Below are 19,441 nucleotides of genomic sequence, written 5' to 3' on the forward strand. Positions count from 1 at the left end.
TGTACCGATACTTTTCCTGAAACCAAATCGGTCTTCTCCTAACACTTCTTCCACTCTCCTCTCAATTCTTCTGTATAGAACTCTAGTTAAGATTTTTGATGCATGACTAGTTAAACTAATTGTTCTGTATTCTTCACATCTTACCCTGCTTTCTTTGGTATCATGACTATAACACTTTTTTTGAAGTCTGACGTAAATTCCCCTTTTTCATAAATATTACACACCAGTTTGTATAAACTATCAATCGCTTCCTAACCTGCACTGCACAGTTATTCTATAGGTATTCCGTCTATTCCAGGAGCCTTTCTGCCAATCAAATCCTTTAATGTTCTCTTAAATTCAGATCTCAGTATTGTTTCTCCCATTTCATCCTCCTCAACTTCTTCTTCTTCCTCTATAACACCATTTTCTAATTCATTTCCTCCGTATAACTCTTCAATATATTCCACCCACCTATCGACTTTACCTTTCGTATTATAAATCGGTGTACCATCTTTGTTTAACACATTATTAGATTTTAATTTATGTACCCCAAAAATTTTCCATAACTTTCCTGTATGCTCAGTTTATTTTACCAATGTTCATTTCTCTTTCCATTTCTGTACACTTTTCTTTAATCCACTCTTCTTTCGCCAGTTTGCACTTCCTGTTAATAGCATTTCTTAATTGCCGATAGTTCCTTTTACTTTCTTCATCACTAGCATTCTTATATTTTCTACGTAATATTTTATAAAAAATAAAATAAATAATTAATACGATTTAAGGTGTAAAAAAAAATTTGACGGCAACCTTGTATAATATCAAATTTTGCCGTTGAAAAGGATGGAGGGAAAAGGGAAAATTATAAGATGTAAGACTGCAACACTAGCGCTCCTTTTGGTGAAAGATGGAACTATTGACATAGTAATTCCCACTTAGCCAATAGCTTAGAGCATTTCTTCGGGTGGGGACATGGAAAAATTCCTATTATCTAATTAAAAAATATGCCTAAAAAAAAAAAATACAACCTCAACCCGTTTTGACTTTTTAAGTTGAAAATTTAATGGTAGCAACAATGCCTTATACAGAGTGTTTCTAGAATTGTGGGCCCATTATAATTTTTCTGATTCTACTTGTAAAACTAAACAAGAAAATATCTTTAAGAATAAAATGGCAATTTCTCGTTTGTTCTCCCCTGGTCTGCCATTTTGTTATTTTTATATAAAAATTTATACCTCAACTTCGGATTGTGCAATCATATTAATATTTGGTAAGCGTCTTGGTAATAAAGTTTTAAAATTACTATATAATCAGGAATTAATAAATAACATTACAAAATTATAAAATGGCGGCCATGTTAATTTATCAATCCGTTATATCTTTATAAATATTAGTTTTATAAAAATTTATGTTATTTACGAAAATATTAAGGCTTTTATTTAAGTCTTTCTCTCTCTCACTCACTCTCTCTTCTCTTCCCACTCTCTCTCTGTCAGTTTGTTTCTCTCCCTCTGTCTCTCTCTCTCTCTCTCCCCGAGAATCAATGTTTCAGTCTCTCTCTCATTCAGTCTCGTTCTCTTTCTCTCGCTTATTCCCTATCTCTGTCCCTCTCCCTCTGTCTCAGTCACTATTGTTCTCTCTCTGTCTGACTCTCTTTCTCTCTTCGAATATCTCTGTTTCGGTCTTTCTCTCACTGTCTCTCTCTGTCATTTCCTCTCTTTTACTCACTCTCTCTCTCTATCTTTCTTTTGCTTATTCCCTATCTCTGTCCCTCTCCCTCTGTCACAATCCTATTGCTCTCTCTCTCTCTCTCTCTCTCTCCGAATATCTCTGTTTCGGTCTTTCTCTCACTGTCTCTCTCTGTCATTCCTTCTCTCTCACTCACTCACTCTCTCTCTCTCTCCGAATATCTGTGTTTCGGTTTTTATCTCACTGTCTTTCTCAGTCATTCCTTCTCTCTCACTCACTCACTCACTCTCCCTCTCTCTCTCTCTCTCCGAATATCTCTGTTTCGGTTTTTATTTCATTGTCTCTCTCTGTCATTCCTTCTCTCTCACTCACTCACTCTCTCTCTCTCTCCGAATATCTCTGTTTCGGTTTTTATCTCACTGTCTCTCTCTGTCATTCCTTCTCTCTCACTCTTTCTCTCTCTCTCTCTCTCTCTCTCAGTCAGTCTCCTACTCTTCCTCTCTCTAAAACTATCTTTTTTTCTGTCACTGTCACACACACTCTCTCTCTCTCTCTCTCTCTCTCTTTCTAACCGTCTATCTCTTCCCCCCTCTCACTCTGTCTGTCTCTCGCTCACTCTGTCTCAGTCGTATAGTTCTCTTACTCGCTCACTATTTTTCTATCTGGCTCTCTCTTTCTCCCTCACGCTGTCTCTATCTATATCTGTCTCCCCCACCCTCCCTCACGCTCTCTCAATATTTCTCTCTCTCTGTGTCAGTCACACTCTCTCTTTCTCTTTCCAGCTCTCTAGCTCTGCCTTTCACTCTTCCTCTCTCACTCTATCTCCATCACCGTCTCTCTTTCTTCCTCCTCCTTCTCTCGTTCTCACCCTCCCATTTTCGCTCTCTCTTTATATATATCTGTATCTCTTTCGCTCTCTCGCTCACTCTGTCACTGTCTTTACATTTAAAATTGGGTAACAGGACTAAAAAAATCACTCTATATATTGTACAACTATAAATAAAGAATTAAAGAAAAGAAAGATTCATTATTAAAACTTATTGTTAATATCAAATGGAAATAGGGGGTGCTGCAGTTCCACAGTGCTTGTATGCGAACCGCCACTGGTAATAACAATTTCTATTCGCAATATCAAAATCACGATATTATTCGTTAAACCAATTCCACGGTTACTATTTTGGTATAGTTAAAAACATTTTACGGATACGGCGATGAAAAAACGTAACTGAAGAAAATATTCAAACACTGTTACCAACCGAGGAAACAAGTCTATCGGTATAAAATACTATCACGAAGTAAATAATACTATAATTCAATGTCAAAAAACATTTCGATTTTATTACTTTTGTAACAGAACTCATATATACTTTTCTTATCGATGAAAAATGAAAGACAAAAGGATAAATTGATCCGATTAATTTTAGAGAAGGCGAAAAAGTTAAAGAAGCTTCTACATGGACACTGGACAGGCATGCATTACCATTTTACCTTCTTTCACCATGCGACTGATGCGTTTGATTCAACCTGTGTCTTTTGTGAGATTTCAACGGCCCACGGCGGTAGGTGACAAAATGGCCGCCTTTCAAAGATCCTTTGTGAACGATAACCGCTTTGATTCTGTACACATGATTCATCTTCCTAAAAAAAAAAAAAAAAATAATTCAGATAAATACAATGATAATAATAAGACGACGCATACAAATTTCCAAATGCTTCAATAATAAAGAGGCGAACAAATTAATCCGAACAGAGGCGAACAAATTAATCCGAACATAGTATTTTTAACAGAAAAAAATGTTTAATAGTCAAACTTACTCGTATTTAATACAAAGGTTATTTTACCGATCGGTCATGAAATTAAAAAATTTTTTATTTGTAACAAGTACTTATATAGTTACGCTATTTCTCTACATAGTCGCCACTCCGATTTAGACATTTGTCATAGTGTGGTACCAATTTCCAATACCCTCGTCATAGAACAAAGCCGCCTGTGTTTTCAGCCATGTTTCAACACTGGTCTGCAGCACGATGTCTGTGCCAAAATGTTGTTCTCCTAGCCGGCGTTTCATCTGAGCAAAGAGGTGAAAATTGGATGGAACCAAGTTCGGACTGTATGGTGGGTGACGACGTGGTAGTTGCAGGTGTCCGTTGTCTTCATTCTGAAGGCATAAACACGTAAAACTATCTCGGGGTGAATTTTACCGATGCAGATGTCCCTCGGGGCATCTGCATCGGTGGCATCTTTGCAGGGCCTGGACTGAAATCTGTGGTGCGCAATCAGTTTGAGAGCGAGAAGATGTCCTCCGTTAAAGCCACTACTGGCTAGGAACGGAGGGGGTGGTATAGCGACCAGACACGCTACGAGGTGGGATCTTCTCCCCTCGGGGGGGGGGGGGGAATCGAGATGTATGGTGGGTGATCTAACACTTGCCAACGAAAACGCTGCAGGAGCTTCTTTGTTACAGCTGCAGTGTGCAGCTGAGCATTGTCATGGAGAAAGACAATACCTGATGACAACATTCCTCTCCGCTTATTCTGAATTATCCTTTGTAAATGTTGAACAGTCACGCAGTATGAGGCTGCAGGGATGGCCGGGCCACATTCCATGAATTCCACCAAGAGAACTCCATTCCGGTTCCAGAACGTAGTAGCCATACACTTTCTGTTGGAGAAGGTTCGCTTGAACTTCTTTGGTTTACTGGGAAAATGAGAATGCATCCACTGTTTAAATTGTTCTTTTGTTTCTTCAGTTTCGAAATGGACCCGTGTCTCATCCCCTGTGAAAATTTTGTTCAAAAAATTTTCTCCTTCATTGTGGTAGAGCTGGACAAACGTTATTTAGGCGTCCATTCTCATTGTTTTATGATGGTCAGACAGCATCTTGGGAACTTATCTCGCACACAGTTTGTGGTACTGAAGTCTCTCACTCACGGAGCAGAGAGATGATCTTGAAATTTCAGGAAACGTATCACTCGATACTGAAATTGTGAACCGACGATTTTCTCAAATCGCCTCATCTACTCCCTCAACGAGATCATCAGTTAACACTCGCATCCTTCCTTGACCGCCTGCATCATGAACATCTGTACACGTCCTGCTTTAAAATTCCTGTATGATTGTCGCACTTTGCTGTCACTCATTGAAGTTTCAACGTACACATTACTTATTCTTCGATGAATTTCAGCCGCATTACACCCGTCAGGCTGAAAAAATCGAATTACCGAACGCACTTCACACTTGACGGGAGATGCTATTGTTGTCGACATGTCTACGTGCTAGCTGCCTGTTCAGAACTAAACGAAGTGACGCGACATGATTGGAGGCCATACTAGAAATGCTGCACAACACGTATGCGCAAAGGTTCATCCGATTTTTGTACGGGTTTTTATTTTGCAACCGATCGGACCTTGAAAAAAAAAATTACTCTTGTATTAACTGGGAATTCACAAGGTTACCATTATAAAAGCACAAAAGCTACTAATTTTGTTTATATATGAACTAACAATATAACCTGAAACATGAAACAATCTGCCACCGAATTCCCTACAACAGAACAAAAATTCCCTTTGTTCGGATTAATTTGTTTGCTACTGTACATACGTAATAACATTAATAGTTTTCAAAGCGGGAAATAAATATTGTGTGAATTGCCATTATTAATTTATCTGCAAATCATTGATAAACACTAACAACTTGCCTGAGAATTTGATATCATGAAAGTCTAAGCCAGGGTAAAGTTTTATTTTTATAATATTAATAATTTTATCACTATTTGTCTTTATATCAGCAAATAACTGATCTAACGATTAAAAGTTATCTTCTAAATCCTTTTGTTGAACATCATCTTTATCGACAACCACTTCTTTTCGTACCCTTAAACCTTTCTTGAAGAAGTGTTAGGAGAAGACCAATTTGGTTTCAGGAAAAGTATAGGGACAAGGGAAACAATTTTAGGCCTAAGATTAATAGTAGAAGGAAGATTAAACAAAAACAAACCAACATACTTGGCGTTTATAAACCTAGAAAAGGCATTCGATAACGTAGACTGGAGTAAAATGTACAGCATTTTAAAAAAATTAGGGTTCAAATTCAGAGATAGAAGAACAATTGCTAACATGTACAGGAACCAAACCGCAACAGTAATAACTGAAGAACATAAGAAAGAAGCCGTAATAAGAAAGGGAGTCCGACAAGGATGTTCCCTGTCTCAGTTACTTTTTAATCTTTACATGGAACTAGCAGTTAATGATGTTAAAGAACAATTTAGATTCGGAGTAACAGTACAAGGTGAAAAGATAAAGATTCTACGATTTGCTGATGATATAGTAATTCTAGCCGAGAGTAAAGAGGATTTAGAAGTAACATTGAACGACATAGATGAAGTCCTACGCAAGAACTATCGGGTGAAAATAAACAAGAACAAAACAAAACTAATGAAAAGTAGTAGAAATAACAAAGATGGACCACTAAATGTGAAAATAGGAGGAGAAAAGATTATGGAGGTAGAAGAATTTTGTTATTTGGGAAGTAGAATTACTAAACATGGATGAAGCAGGAGCGATATAAAATGCTGAATAGCACAAGCTAAACGAGCCTTCAGTAAGAAATATAATTTGTTTACAACAAAAATTAATTTAAATGTCAGGAAAAGATTTGTGAAAATATATATCTGGAGCGTCGCTTTATATGGATGTGAAACTTGGATGATCGGAATATCTGAGAAGAAAAGATTAGAAGCTTTTGAAATGTAGTCCTATAGAAGAATGTTAAAAATCAGATGGGTGGATAAAGTGACAAATGAAGAGGCATTGCGGCAAATAGAAGAAGAAAGAAGCATTTGGAAAAATATAGTTAAAAGAAGAGAGGTCACATATTAAGGCATCCTGGAATAATCGCTTTAATATTGGAAGGACAGGTAGAAGGTAGAAGAAGGTACTCCGAATCTAAATTGTTCTTTAACATCATTAACTGCTAGTTCCATGTAAAGATTAAAAAGTATCGGAGATAGGGAACATCCTTGTCGGACTCCCTTTCTTATTACGGCTTCTTTCTTATGTTCTTCGATAATTACTATTGCTGTTTGGTTCCTGTCAATGTTAGCAATAGTTCTATCTCTGTATTTGAACCCTAATTTTTTTAAAATGCTGAACATTTTATTCCAGTCTACGTTATCGAATGCCTTTTCTAGGTCTATAAACGCCAAGTATGTTGGTTTGTTTTTTTTTAAGCTTCCTTCTACTATTAATCTGTGGCCTAAAATTGCTTCCCCTGTCCCTATACTTTTCCTGAAACCAAATTGGTCTTCTCTTAACACTTCTTCCACTCTCCTCTCAATTCTTCTGTATAGAATTCTAGTTAAGATTTTTGATGCATGACTAGTTAAGCTAATTGTTCTGTATTCTTCACATTTATAACTATAACACTTTTTTTGAAGTCTGACAGAACTTCCCCATTTTCATAAATATTACACACCAGTTTGTATAATCTATCAATCACTTCCTCACCAGCACTGCGCAGTAATTCTACAGGTATTCCGTCTATTCCAGGAGCCTTTCATTTTTGTGTATAAAATGTAAAGTCTACCTGCACTCAATGTTTCAAAGAATTTCATTCACCGCAAAGAAAATAAATCCACAATAAACTAAAAACAATTTAATGTAATTTATTCATAGTTGTTTTTTTTCTAGTTTTATAAATAGTTTCGTTTCTTTTTATGTTTTTACATAGTTAAATTTTATATTACCCTTTTGATCAAAGGTGCGTAAACCAACCATTTTATTACTAAGCCATTACTGAATTTTTTGATATGAAAATATTTCTAGCTTTATATATACTTACAAATAGATGAAATAAAATAATTAATTAAAAAAAAAGTTGTGTTTATTTAATTCTGGCATTTAATGGGTTAAAAGATCAGGATGTCTATTCAAAACATTATTTAAAAAAAAAGAAAAACATAAAATAGTAATTTACCTTGACTTGATATTATTTAATGAAGCCTCCAAATTTTTATCTCCATCGTTTTTAGAAAGCTCCAACAGAGGTTGTTTTTTCAGCTGAAAAATATATATAGAGCATTCATTATTAAGTTCATTAGTGTTATTAATTAATAATAAATAAGTCCAACATTTAAAAAAATTTACGTTTCAAGTATAGAGATGAACAATTGCTAACATTTACACGAACCAAACTGCAACAGTAATAATTGAAGAACATAAGAAAGAAGCCGTTATAAGAAAGGAAGTCCAACAAGGATGTTCCTTATCTCCGTTACTTTTTAATCTTTACATGGAACTAGCAGTTAATGATATTAAAGAACAATTTAGATTCGGAGTAACAGTACAAGGTGAAAGAAAAGATAAAGATGCTACGATTTGCTGATGATATAGTAATTCTAGCCGAAAGTAAAAAGGATTTAGAAGAAACAATGAACTGCAGAGATGAAGTCCTACGCAAGAACTATCGCATGAAAATAAACAAGAACAAAACAAAAGTAATGAAATGTATTAGAAATAACAAAGATGGACCAATGAATGTGAAAATAGGAGGAGAAAAGATTATGGAGGTAGAACAATTTTGTTATTTGGGAAGTAGAATTACTAAGGATGGACAAAGCAGGAGCGATATAAAATGTCGAATAGCACAAGCTAAACGAGCCTTCAGTAAGAAATATAATTTGTTTAGATCAAAAATTAATTTAAATGTCAGGAAAAGATTTTTGAAAGTATATGTTTGGAGTGTCGCTTTATATGGAAGTGAAACTTGGATGAGATCGGAGTATCTGAGAAGAAAAGTTAGAAGCTTTTGAAATGCGGTGCTATAGGAGAATGTTAAAAATCAGATGGGTGGATAAAGTGACAAATGAAGAGATATTGCGACAAATAGATGAAGAAAGAAGCATTTGGAAAAATATAGTTAAAAGAAGAGACAAACTTATAGGCCACGTATACTAAGGAATCCTGGAATAGTCGCTTTAATATTGGAAGGACAGGTAGAGGGCAAAATTGAGTAGGCAGGCCACGTTTGGAATATGTAAAAGCACATTGTTAGGGATGTGGGATGTAGAGGGTATACTGAAATGAAACGACTGACACTAGATAGGGAATCTTGGAAAGCTGCATCAAACCAGTCAAATGACTGAAGACAAAAACAAAATCTTATAAAACATGATAGGCATACTGTGCACATTATGAACACGTTACGAATTCCACCAGGCCTTGAATTTCTTAAAGTGCTATGCCCAGAAAGTAATTGCGTCACGTATTTGTTAAGGTTGCACCAAAGAGGCATCCAGTAAACCAAGAAAATCTGGAAAGAAATGATGCGTTTAACGTTCAATATCTATTTCATCCCATCTGGTTTGCCATAAAGCTGTTCAATTTCCCGTACTTTCTCTGAAGTCAACTCATTGGACGTTTTAGCAACGTTGTTGCTTCTCAGATGCAGTCAAATATTAGGCGTTGAGCCGTTAATTATTTATCCCGATATGTTTTATATTTTAGCCTATCCCCATAAATAGGCTTGGACACGTCTTTTTATAGGAATTTTTTTTGGATTAAGATCCTAAGCAGGATTTATCACATTTCGTATTAGCTGATAGTAAAAGAAATTTAGGAAGAACACTGAACGGCATGGATGAAGTCCTACAAAAGAAAAAAACAAGAACAAAATGAAATAAATGAAATGCAGTAGAAATAACAAAGATGGACCACTGAATTTGAAAATAGGAGGAGAAAAGATTATGGAGGTAGAAGAATTTTGTTATTTGCGAAGTAGAATTACTAAAGATGGACGAAGCAGGAGCGATATAAAATGAAACCGGTGTTAAACATGAAGTAGAGCAAATTTCAAGAGGATTAAATTGGAGATACAATACTGACATCTGAATTTAATAAACCATTAAAAGATTTAAATGAACGACATGGGTCGTTCGGGAAATACCTTTATACAATCGGGAAAAGGCAGAAGTCAAGGTGTCTGTACTGTCAGGAAGAAGACGACGTGGAACACACCGTATTCAACTGCTGTAGATGGGAGGGTCTCGGACATGAAATAAGGCATAATAACCTGAGACCTGACAACCTGGTTAGCTGGCTAATGCAATCCGATAACAACTGGGATTGGTTTTCCAATTTTGCAAGCACCGTCCTCAAATCTAAAGAGGAAGAGGAGAGACATCACAGACGATAGGCGTGAAGATAGGGCAGGGAGGACAGTCCCACCCCAGAGGGCCCGTATGCTTAGGTATACGGGTTCCGGTGATGGGGTGGGAACTCCTGGAGTTGCTTGAAAGGGATAAAGAAAAGACCGAGTCCCGGCCGGCGGTGTCGGTTCCTGGGGGCGCTTCGGTGTTTACTGGGGCTGGCGCCGCCAGTTTGAGGCAGGCATAAAAGAGTAAAGACCGAGACCCGGTTCTCTGCGTGTGGGGAGGAGGGCACGGCATAGCTGGACCTTCCCTTACATGCGGAGGATTAGAGGCGGGCAGCAATAAGAAAAGATCCGGAACCGGGGGGGGGGGGAGCTGATCTACCGTGCCGGACGTACAGCCGGTGGGTGGGGAGGCCCCCTTAGAGTCACAAGGACACATCCCTGGGCCGTGTATACTTGAGTGGATGTCCGGCCCAGGGATGTAGTGGAAAAAAAAAAGCATGTTTTTCAACAGAGTTGGCAATCAAGTAAACCGCTTTTATATTCCTTCCGCCGACTTAACTAGAGAAGGAAATGAACAAGGAACATTCCACACACATGTGGAATAAAAAAAAAAAACTACCTTCCACCAGCATGATAGAGTCAGCACTGTGAGAGTGACAGTGCTCTCTCTCTCTCTCTCATACAGCCTCATGTGCAGCTTTCTATGTGCGCATGCGCACAACAGTCAAATCACTTGGCTCTTGACTGAGTCTTTACAAATCCTAATCTAGGAAAGTATGAGGACCATCCACATCGTACTGCACCTGTAGGTGTCCGTACCTGGCGTCTGCTGCAGCATATAAATGTCGACACACCGTCATTCTTTCCTACATATCCTTGCTCATATCCTCCCTGGAGAATAAACCTTATAAATTTTAATTTTGACCTTACGACATACAATAAACAATCAACACTACCTATTGTCTTCCAGCAAATGTTTCAGTGTGTTCTCTACAAGATGAAACCAGACGCGGTTGTACACACTGATGGATCGAAACAAAATGATACAGTTGGCTGTGCATTTGTTGTCAATGAAAGAACTTATATGTTTGGTCTACCCGGTATTACGAGTATGTTTATTACCGCTGAACTATACGCTATAAATAAGGCTCTAAACATCATTAACCCTAAATATAGAAAAATTCTTATTTGCAGTTACTCGTGTAGTGCTCTCCAAGCCTTAAAAAACGTTTATTCCAAACATCCAATCGTCATTGAAATTTATAACGCAATCGCTGAGTTGAATAATCGCAACACAGAATTAAGTTTTTGCCGGGTCCCTAGCCACGTAGGGATTCTAGGTAAAGAACATGCAGATTCCGCTGCTAAAGAAGCACGTAACCAGCCTCCTTTCACAAACTGAATTGCTACTTCTGATTTCATTAACTATTTAAAACAATCACTAAGAGCAAGATGGCAAGGTGACTGGACAGCTACCGTTGATAATAAACTCTGTCGGATTAAAGATTCTGTGTTACCATGGGACTCCTCATACAGAAAACCCCGGCATGAGGAAGTAGTTCTCTGTCGATTGCGGATAGGACACACGAGGGTCACACACGATTACCTGATGACAAGAGGACAAGCACCCCTATGCGCACGATGCAACTGCCCCATGACTGTGCACCATATACTCGTGGATTGCATATGTTATGCGGCGTTGCGTCGTAATTTTAATCTACCTAGAAACATTCGTGGTGTCTTGTGCAATGATAATGAAATTTTAACCCGGATGTTTCTATTTCTGCGTAGTGCTGGGTTAATGCAAAAAAATTAATATTGTTGCATTATTTTTAATGCTTTTAGTTTTTAAATAAGTTTTTTTTTTCTGAGTTTTTGATTTTTGTTATCCGATTAGAAGCCTTTTACACTCCTTATTGGAATTTGTTAAATTTTATAAGTTATTTTTTTTTTAATATTTTAAAGACTGTCTGTGATATTAGTTGTAAGATATTAGTAATGTTAGTTTTAAGTTTTATTTCAACTTTTTAATTTCTATTTTTAACCTAGTTTTAATTATATAATTTGTGTTAGTTCTAAGTTTTATTTAATTTTGTTATTTTAGTTTTAAGTTTTATATTAGATCTTTTATGGTTTTTAGTTTTTTTTTTAGTCTTTTCTTATCCAAGAATGGGCCCTTTACACCCATCTTGGACGTTGTAAAATTCTATTTACTTTGATCTTATATTAGTTTTTACCTTTGATATTAGTTGTAAGTTTTATTCATCTTTTAGAATAGTATTAAAACATTTAATTTTCTATATAAAAAAAAAAAAGGATCCAAACGATGATAACGCATAAGCGTTTTTCGCCCTAAAAAAAACAAAAAAAACTGGAACTGTGAAGCGCACAGTTCAATACAACGATTTTCGCATCTTTTTCATAAACTGTGGGATGGCTATTTATATATTGCACAAGTATAAGGAAAGAATTAAAGAAAAAAAGGACTCATTATATTAAATTTTATCGATAATATGAAGTAGAAATAAGGGATGCTGCAGTTACACAGTGCCTATACACGAGCCGCACTGAAGTTTAACATGAGTAGAGTGACTACAGGAAAACTAATACAGGATTCCCACCGAATTTTTCTTTTAGTAACTTCTCCTGACTGAACTCCGCACTGAAATTCAATATAATATATAAATAATAAATAATTTTATTTATATTTAAGCTTCCAGCATATGTAGCGAGTGAATTTGCATATGGATATTTTGGATCTTTACGGAAATATTTGCAGTGTGTAATCTTTAAAGATGCGAAAACCGATCTAAACTAAATTTAATCAGGAAGATTTGCCGATCATTTTTTTCTTTCCCTTGATCGATTTTCATCATTAAAACAAAAAAAAAGAACAAATTTTTACACAAGACGTAATCCATCAATTTTGGAAACCTAATAATCCCATCTAGAGACGATGCCTGCCTAGCTGCGGAGACGTACCATAGGTACGCTCACAGTTAGTGGACTGACTTAACCGATCCTATACGATCATAAAAGATAATAATAATAATAATAATAGTCAAAAAGATAAGTCTAAAATAAATCTACTTACTCTTAAATCCCTTAAATTGTATTGCGTATAAGGATCCATCCCAAGAAACTCAGGAAAATCCACGTAATCCTGACGTTTATACGGTTCACCATTATGTATTAACGTTCGAGGAATGTGAATACACAGGCAACGAGGCAACTAAACATAAATACAAAAATAAATATGTAATTTATCACGTTAGTAATTGCGTCAAAGATAATTCAAAGAAGCAAATAAGAGATGTATAAAATATTTTATTTATTAAACAGTCATGCAATAATTTTCTAATGGGTTTACAGTTTAAAAACAAATTGAGAAAAAAAACTACCTTCCACCAGCATGCTAGGGTCAGCACTGCCAGAGTGACAGTGTTCTCTCTCCCCTTGCAGCCTCGCGTGCAGAGCTTTCTATGTGCGCATGCACACAACAGTCAAAACATTACAACACTGGAACTGTAAAGCGCACAGTTCCACACAAAGATTTTCGTACCTTTTTCATAAACTATGGGATGGCTATTTATATATTGCACAAGTATAAGGAAAGAATTAAAGAAAAAAAGGACTCATTATATTAAATTTTATCGATAATATGAAGTAGAAATAAGGGATGCTGCAGTTACACAGTGCCTATACACGAGCCGCACTGAAGTTTAACATGAGTGTAGAGTGACTACAGGAAACTAATACAGGATTCCCACCGAATTTTTCTTTTAACTAACTTCTCCTGACCGTTTTAGTAAAAATTTCCTGACTCTCATTACATTATAAACATAATCTTAATTATAATGTAATCTCATAATTTTAATTCTTTTTTTTTTGTCTTCAGTCATTTTTGACTGGTTTGATGCAGCTCTCCAAGATTCCCTATCTAGTGCTAGTCGTTTCATTTCAGTATACCATCTACACCCTACATCCCTAACAATTTGTTTTACATATTCCAAACGTGGCCTGCCTACACAATTTTTCCCTTCTACCTGTCCTTCCAATATTAAAGCGACTATTCCAGGATGCCTTAGCATGTGGCCTCTCTTCTTTTAACTATATTTTATTCCAAATATTTTTCACTTATCATATATTTGCTAAAATGGATAGGCACACCCCATCAAATATTAAAAATATATATGATATCCATTATTTAATTTATTTCATCTAGGCAGCAATTTGCTGCCACACCTACATCACTGAATCCCAGTAAGTACCTGTCCACCATTTTATAGTATGAGAAGCCATAATAATTAGCCAAAATTACCACTTTTCAGTTAAAATGATCTTACATTATAAGGGAGGAGCTTTAAAAATGTCATTATCAATATTTATTTATTTAAAATTTTTTTTTTTTTGTCTTTAGTCATTTGACTGGTTTGATGCAGCTCTCCAAGATTCCCTATCTAGTGCTAATCGTTTCATTTCAGTATACCCTCTACATCCTACATCCCTAACAATTTGTTTTACATATTCCAAACGTGGCCTGCCTACACAATTTTTCCCTTCTACCTGTCCTTCCAATATCAAAGTGACTATTCCAGGATGCCTTAGTATGTGGCCTATAAGTCTGTCTCTTCTTTTAACTATATGTTTCCAAACGCTTCTTTCTTCATCTATTTGCGGCAATACCTCTTCATTTGTCACTTTATCCACCCATCTGATTTTTAACGTTCTCCTATAGCACCGCATTTCAAAAGCTTCTAATCTTTTCTTCTCAGATACTTCGATTGTCCAAGTTTCACTTCCATATAAAGCGACACTCCAAACATACACTTTCAAAAATCTTTTCCTGACATTTAAATTAATTTTAGATGTAAACAAATTTAGCTTGTGCTATTTGGCATTTTATATCGCTCCTGCTTCGTCCATCTTTAGTAATTCTACTTCCCAAATAACAAAATTCTTCTACCTCCATAATCTTTTCTCCTCCTATTTTCACATTCAGTGGTCCATCTTTGTTATTTCTAATTTTTAGAATTTTAATTCAGTAACAAAAATTCTCTGAAAGTTTTTGCAATTTTAATGATCTAATTTAAAATTCCTAATTTTTCGTGACTAATTCTTATATTTCCTGACATTTCCTGTCAGAATCTTAATTATAATGTAATCTCATAATCTTAATTCAGTAACAAAAATTCTCTGAAAGTTTTTGCAATTTTAATGATCTAATCTAAAATTCCTGATTTTTCGTGACTAAATTTATATTTCCTGACATTTTCTACCTGCGGAATCATGTAATAATTAATAAAAAAAAATAATAGGAAATTAGTAATTAATTACTAACAAATAATTAATTAATCTTCACGTGTTAGAATTGTAAACATATTATTTCGTTTTATCATCGCTGTATAACTACAATATTAAAAGAAATTCCATCTCCGTTAAAATAATTTTATATAAGAAAGAAGAAATTTAACTTAAAGGTAAACGCAACACATGCTCAGTATCAAACAAAATAATCCAAACAAAGGGAATTTTTGTTCTATGGCAGACTGCTTGCTATTGATGTTTTAGGTTATATTATTGGTTGATATACAAACAAAATTAGTGCTTCTTGTGCTTGTATAATTCATTGCCGATTAGTTTTTGGTGACCTTGTGAATTTCTAGTTAATACAAATGTATTAAAATACTAAAATAGACGTAGCATACAGGAAAGTTAAGGAAAATTTTGGGGTACATAAATTAAAATCTAATAATGTGTTAAACAAAGATGGTACACCAATATATAATACGAAAGGTAAAGTCGATAGATGGGTGGAATATATTGAAGAGTTAAACGGAGGAAATGAATTAGAAAATGGTGTTATAGAGGAAGTTGAAGAGGATGAAATGGGAGAAACAATACTGAGATCTAAATTTAAGAGAGCATTAAAAGATTTAAATGGCAGAAAGGCTCCTGGAATAGACAGAATACCTGTAGAATTACTGTGCAGTGCAGGTGAGGAAGGGATTGATAGATTATACAAACTGGTGTGTAAGATTTATGAAAAAGGGGGAAGTTCCGTCAGACTTCAAAAAAAGTGTTATAGTAATGATACCAAAGAAAGCAGGGGCAGATAGATGTGAAGAATATAGAACAATTAGTTTAACTAGTCATGCATCAAAAATCTTAACTAGAATTCTATACAGAAGAATTGAGAGGAGAGGAGAATTGAGAGGAGAGGAGAGGAGAGAAGAAGTGTTAGGAGAAGACCAATTTGGTTTCAGGAAAAGTATAGGGACAAGGGAAACAATTTTAGGCCTCAGATTAATAGTAGAAGGAAGATTAAAGAAAAACAAACTGACATACTTGGCGTTTATAGACCTAGAAAAGGCTTTCGATAATGTAGACTGGAATAAAATGTTCAGCATTTAAAAAAAATTATGGTTCAAATACAGAGATTGAAGAACAATTGCTAATATGTACAGGAACCAAACAGCAACAGTAATAATCAAACAACATAAGAAAGAAGCCGTAATAAAAAAGGGAGTCCGACAAGGATGTTCCCTATCTCCGTTACTTTTTAATCTTTACATGGAACTAGCAGTTAATGATGTTAAAGAACAACTTAGATTCGGAGTAACAGTACAAGGTGAAAAGATAAAGATGCTACGATTTGCTGATGATATAGTAATTCTAGCCGAGAGTAAAAAGGATTTAGAAGAAACAATGAGCGGCATAGATGAAGTCCTACGTAAAAACTATCGCATGACAATAAACAAGAAGAAAACAAATGTAATGAAATGTAGTAGAAATAACAAAGATGGACCGCTGAATGTGAAAATAGGAGGAGAAAAGATTATGGAGATAGAAGAATTTTGTTATTTGGGAAGTAGAATTACTAAAGATGGACGAAGCAGGAGCGATATAAAATTCTGAATAGCACAAGCGAAACGAGCCTTCAGTAAGAAATATAATTTGTTTACATCAAAAATTAATTTAAATGTCAGGAAAAGATTTTTGAAAGTATATGTTCGGAGCGTCGCTTTATATGGAAGTGAAACTTGGATGAGATCGGAGTACCTGAGAAGAAAAGATTAGAAGCTTTTGAAATGCGGTGCTGTAGGAGAATGTTAAAAATCAGATGGGTGGATAAAGTGACAAATGAAGAGGTATTTTGGCAAATAGATGAAGAAAGAAGCATTTGGAAAAATATAGTTAAAAGAAGAGACAGACTTACAGGCCACATACTAAGGCATCCTGAAATAGTCGCTTTAATATTGGAAGAACAGGTAGAACGAAAAAATTGTATAGGCAGGCCACGTTTGGAATATGCAAAACAAATAGTTAGGGATGTAGGATGTAGAGGGTATACTGAAATGAAACGACTAGCACTAGATAGGGAATCTTGGAGAGCTGCATTGAACCAGTCAAATGACTGAAGTCAAAAAAAAAAAAAATAAATTAAATTGCAAATTTTTAATAAAATCTGAAATATTTTAGAACTGCTTTCTTAATCGGCAAGCTTTGTAAAATTATACAAATTCCATTTCCACTTTTTGGATTAAAATTTATAATCATATTTTTCAATCAATCGGTCATTTAATTAATAGTAATGTGATCTACAATATATCAGTAAAAAATACAGAAAAAAACATTACACTTTTTATAAAAAATTTGGTAAAGTAACATCTTTACAAGATGTTACTTTACCAAATTGTTCTGTAAAGATCAATTTCTAAGTTCGTATCACATTCCTAATCAGATAATAAATGACTAAATGATGGTTGTTTTCTTGCTAAACCATCTCTATAAATTTTTAAATTGCCGTTCTCTTTTGCTTTGTTGTCTAAAAAAAAAAAAAAAATCAATCCGTGTTTTTACAGACAAATGAAATAATCCAGATTACCAGCAGGATTCTATCGAATAAGAATATTCAACTTAATTTCTAATAAATTAACCGATTCAAATGATAAAATCATTAAAAAAAACCCCAAAATAAACTATGCACAAAAAAGTGGTTCAAATAAAAAAAGACTTACCTTTCCGATACTAAGACTTTTAAGGGCTGTCGACTTGATCTGTGGACCTTCAGGAGGTGTTGATTTATTACAACCTTCACAAGAGACACCACCAACCACTTCAGTCTTCACAAATCTGTCTAATAACTGCGTCAATGTATGCTGTACACGTCCCAGTTCTAAAGGAGGTAAGTGTAACGACAGACTATCAAACTTATCATATCTTAACACAGACTGTAAAAAAAAACAAAAAAAAAATAAATCATTGAGAAACAGAAATTAATGGAACTAAATTCTAAGTTTAAGATTGTATATTAATAATTCGTGTACTTTTTTTTTGACTTCAGTCATTTGACTGGTTCAATGCAGCTCTCCAAGATTCCCTATCTAGTGCTAGTCGTTTCATTTCAGTATACCCTCCACATCCTACATCCCTAACTATTTGTTTTGCATATTCTAAACGTGGCCTGCCTATACAATTTTTTCGTTCTACCTGTTCTTCCAATATTAAAGCGACTATTTCAGGATGCCTTAGTATGTGGCCTGTAAGTCTGTCTCTTCTTTTAACTATATTTTTCCAAATGCTTCTTTCTTCATCTATTTGCCAAAATACCTCTTCATTTGTCACTTTATCCACCCATCTGATTTTTAACATTCTCCTACAGCACCGCATTTCAAAAGCTTCTAATCTTTTCTTCTCAGGTACTCCGATCTCATCCAAGTTTCACTTCCATATAAAGCGACGCTCCGAACATATACTTTCAAAAATCTTTTCCTGACATTTAAATTAATTTTTGATGTAAACAAATTATATTTCTTACTGAAGGCTCGTTTCGCTTGTGCTATTCAGAATTTTATATCGCTCCTGCTTCGTCCATCTTTAGTAATTCTACTTCCCAAATAACAAAATTCTTCTATCTCCATAATCTTTTCTCCTCCTATTTTCACATTCAGCGGTCCATCTTTGTTATTTCTACTACATTTCATTACATTTGTTTTCTTCTTGTTTATTGTCATGCGATAGTTTTTACGTAGGACTTCATCTATGCCGCTCATTGTTTCTTCTAAATCCTTTTTACTCTCGGCTAGAATTACTATATCATCAGCAAATCGTAGCATCTTTATCTTTTCACCTTGTACTGTTACTCCGAATCTAAGTTGTTCTTTAACATCATTAACTGCTAGTTCCATGTAAAGATTAAAAAGTAACGGAGATAGGGAACATCCTTGTCGGACTCCCTTTTTTATTACGGCTTCTTTCTTATGTTGTTTGATTATTACTGTTGCTGTTTGGTTCCTGTACATATTAGCAATTGTTCTTCAATCTCTGTATTTGAACCATAATTTTTTTTAAATGCTGAACATTTTATTCCAGTCTACATTATCGAAAGCCTTTTCTAGGTCTATAAACGCCAAGTATGTCAGTTTGTTTTTCTTTAATCTTCCTTCTACTATTAATCTGAGGCCTAAAATTGTTTCCCTTGTCCCTATACTTTTCCTGAAACCAAATTGGTCTTCTCCTAACACTTCTTCTCTCCTCTCCTCTCCTCTCAATTCTCCTCTCCTCTCAATTCTTCTGTATAGAATTCTAGTTAAGATTTTTGATGCATGACTAGTTAAAC

At 35.1% G+C, this 19,441-nt stretch overlaps 1 protein-coding gene across 1 annotated transcript in view; it reads right to left on the bottom strand.

Annotated features, from left to right (window-relative positions):
* The window catches only part of LOC142317463 (ubiquitin carboxyl-terminal hydrolase 30 homolog), a 45,688-nt gene that overhangs the window by 11,429 nt on the left and 14,818 nt on the right, over window positions 1–19,441 (bottom strand). The window contains exons 3-6 of the mRNA XM_075354029.1: window positions 17,841–18,053; window positions 12,914–13,051; window positions 7,642–7,724; window positions 3,157–3,306 (exon numbers count right to left, since the gene is read on the bottom strand). Of these exons, the coding sequence (XP_075210144.1) occupies window positions 3,157–3,306; window positions 7,642–7,724; window positions 12,914–13,051; window positions 17,841–18,053 (584 nt within the window). The remainder of the gene's footprint in view (window positions 1–3,156; window positions 3,307–7,641; window positions 7,725–12,913; window positions 13,052–17,840; window positions 18,054–19,441) is intronic.

The sequence above is a fragment of the Lycorma delicatula genome, chromosome 1 (genome assembly GCF_047948215.1).
Source record: "Lycorma delicatula isolate Av1 chromosome 1, ASM4794821v1, whole genome shotgun sequence".
NCBI classification, from domain to species: domain Eukaryota; kingdom Metazoa; phylum Arthropoda; class Insecta; order Hemiptera; family Fulgoridae; genus Lycorma; species Lycorma delicatula.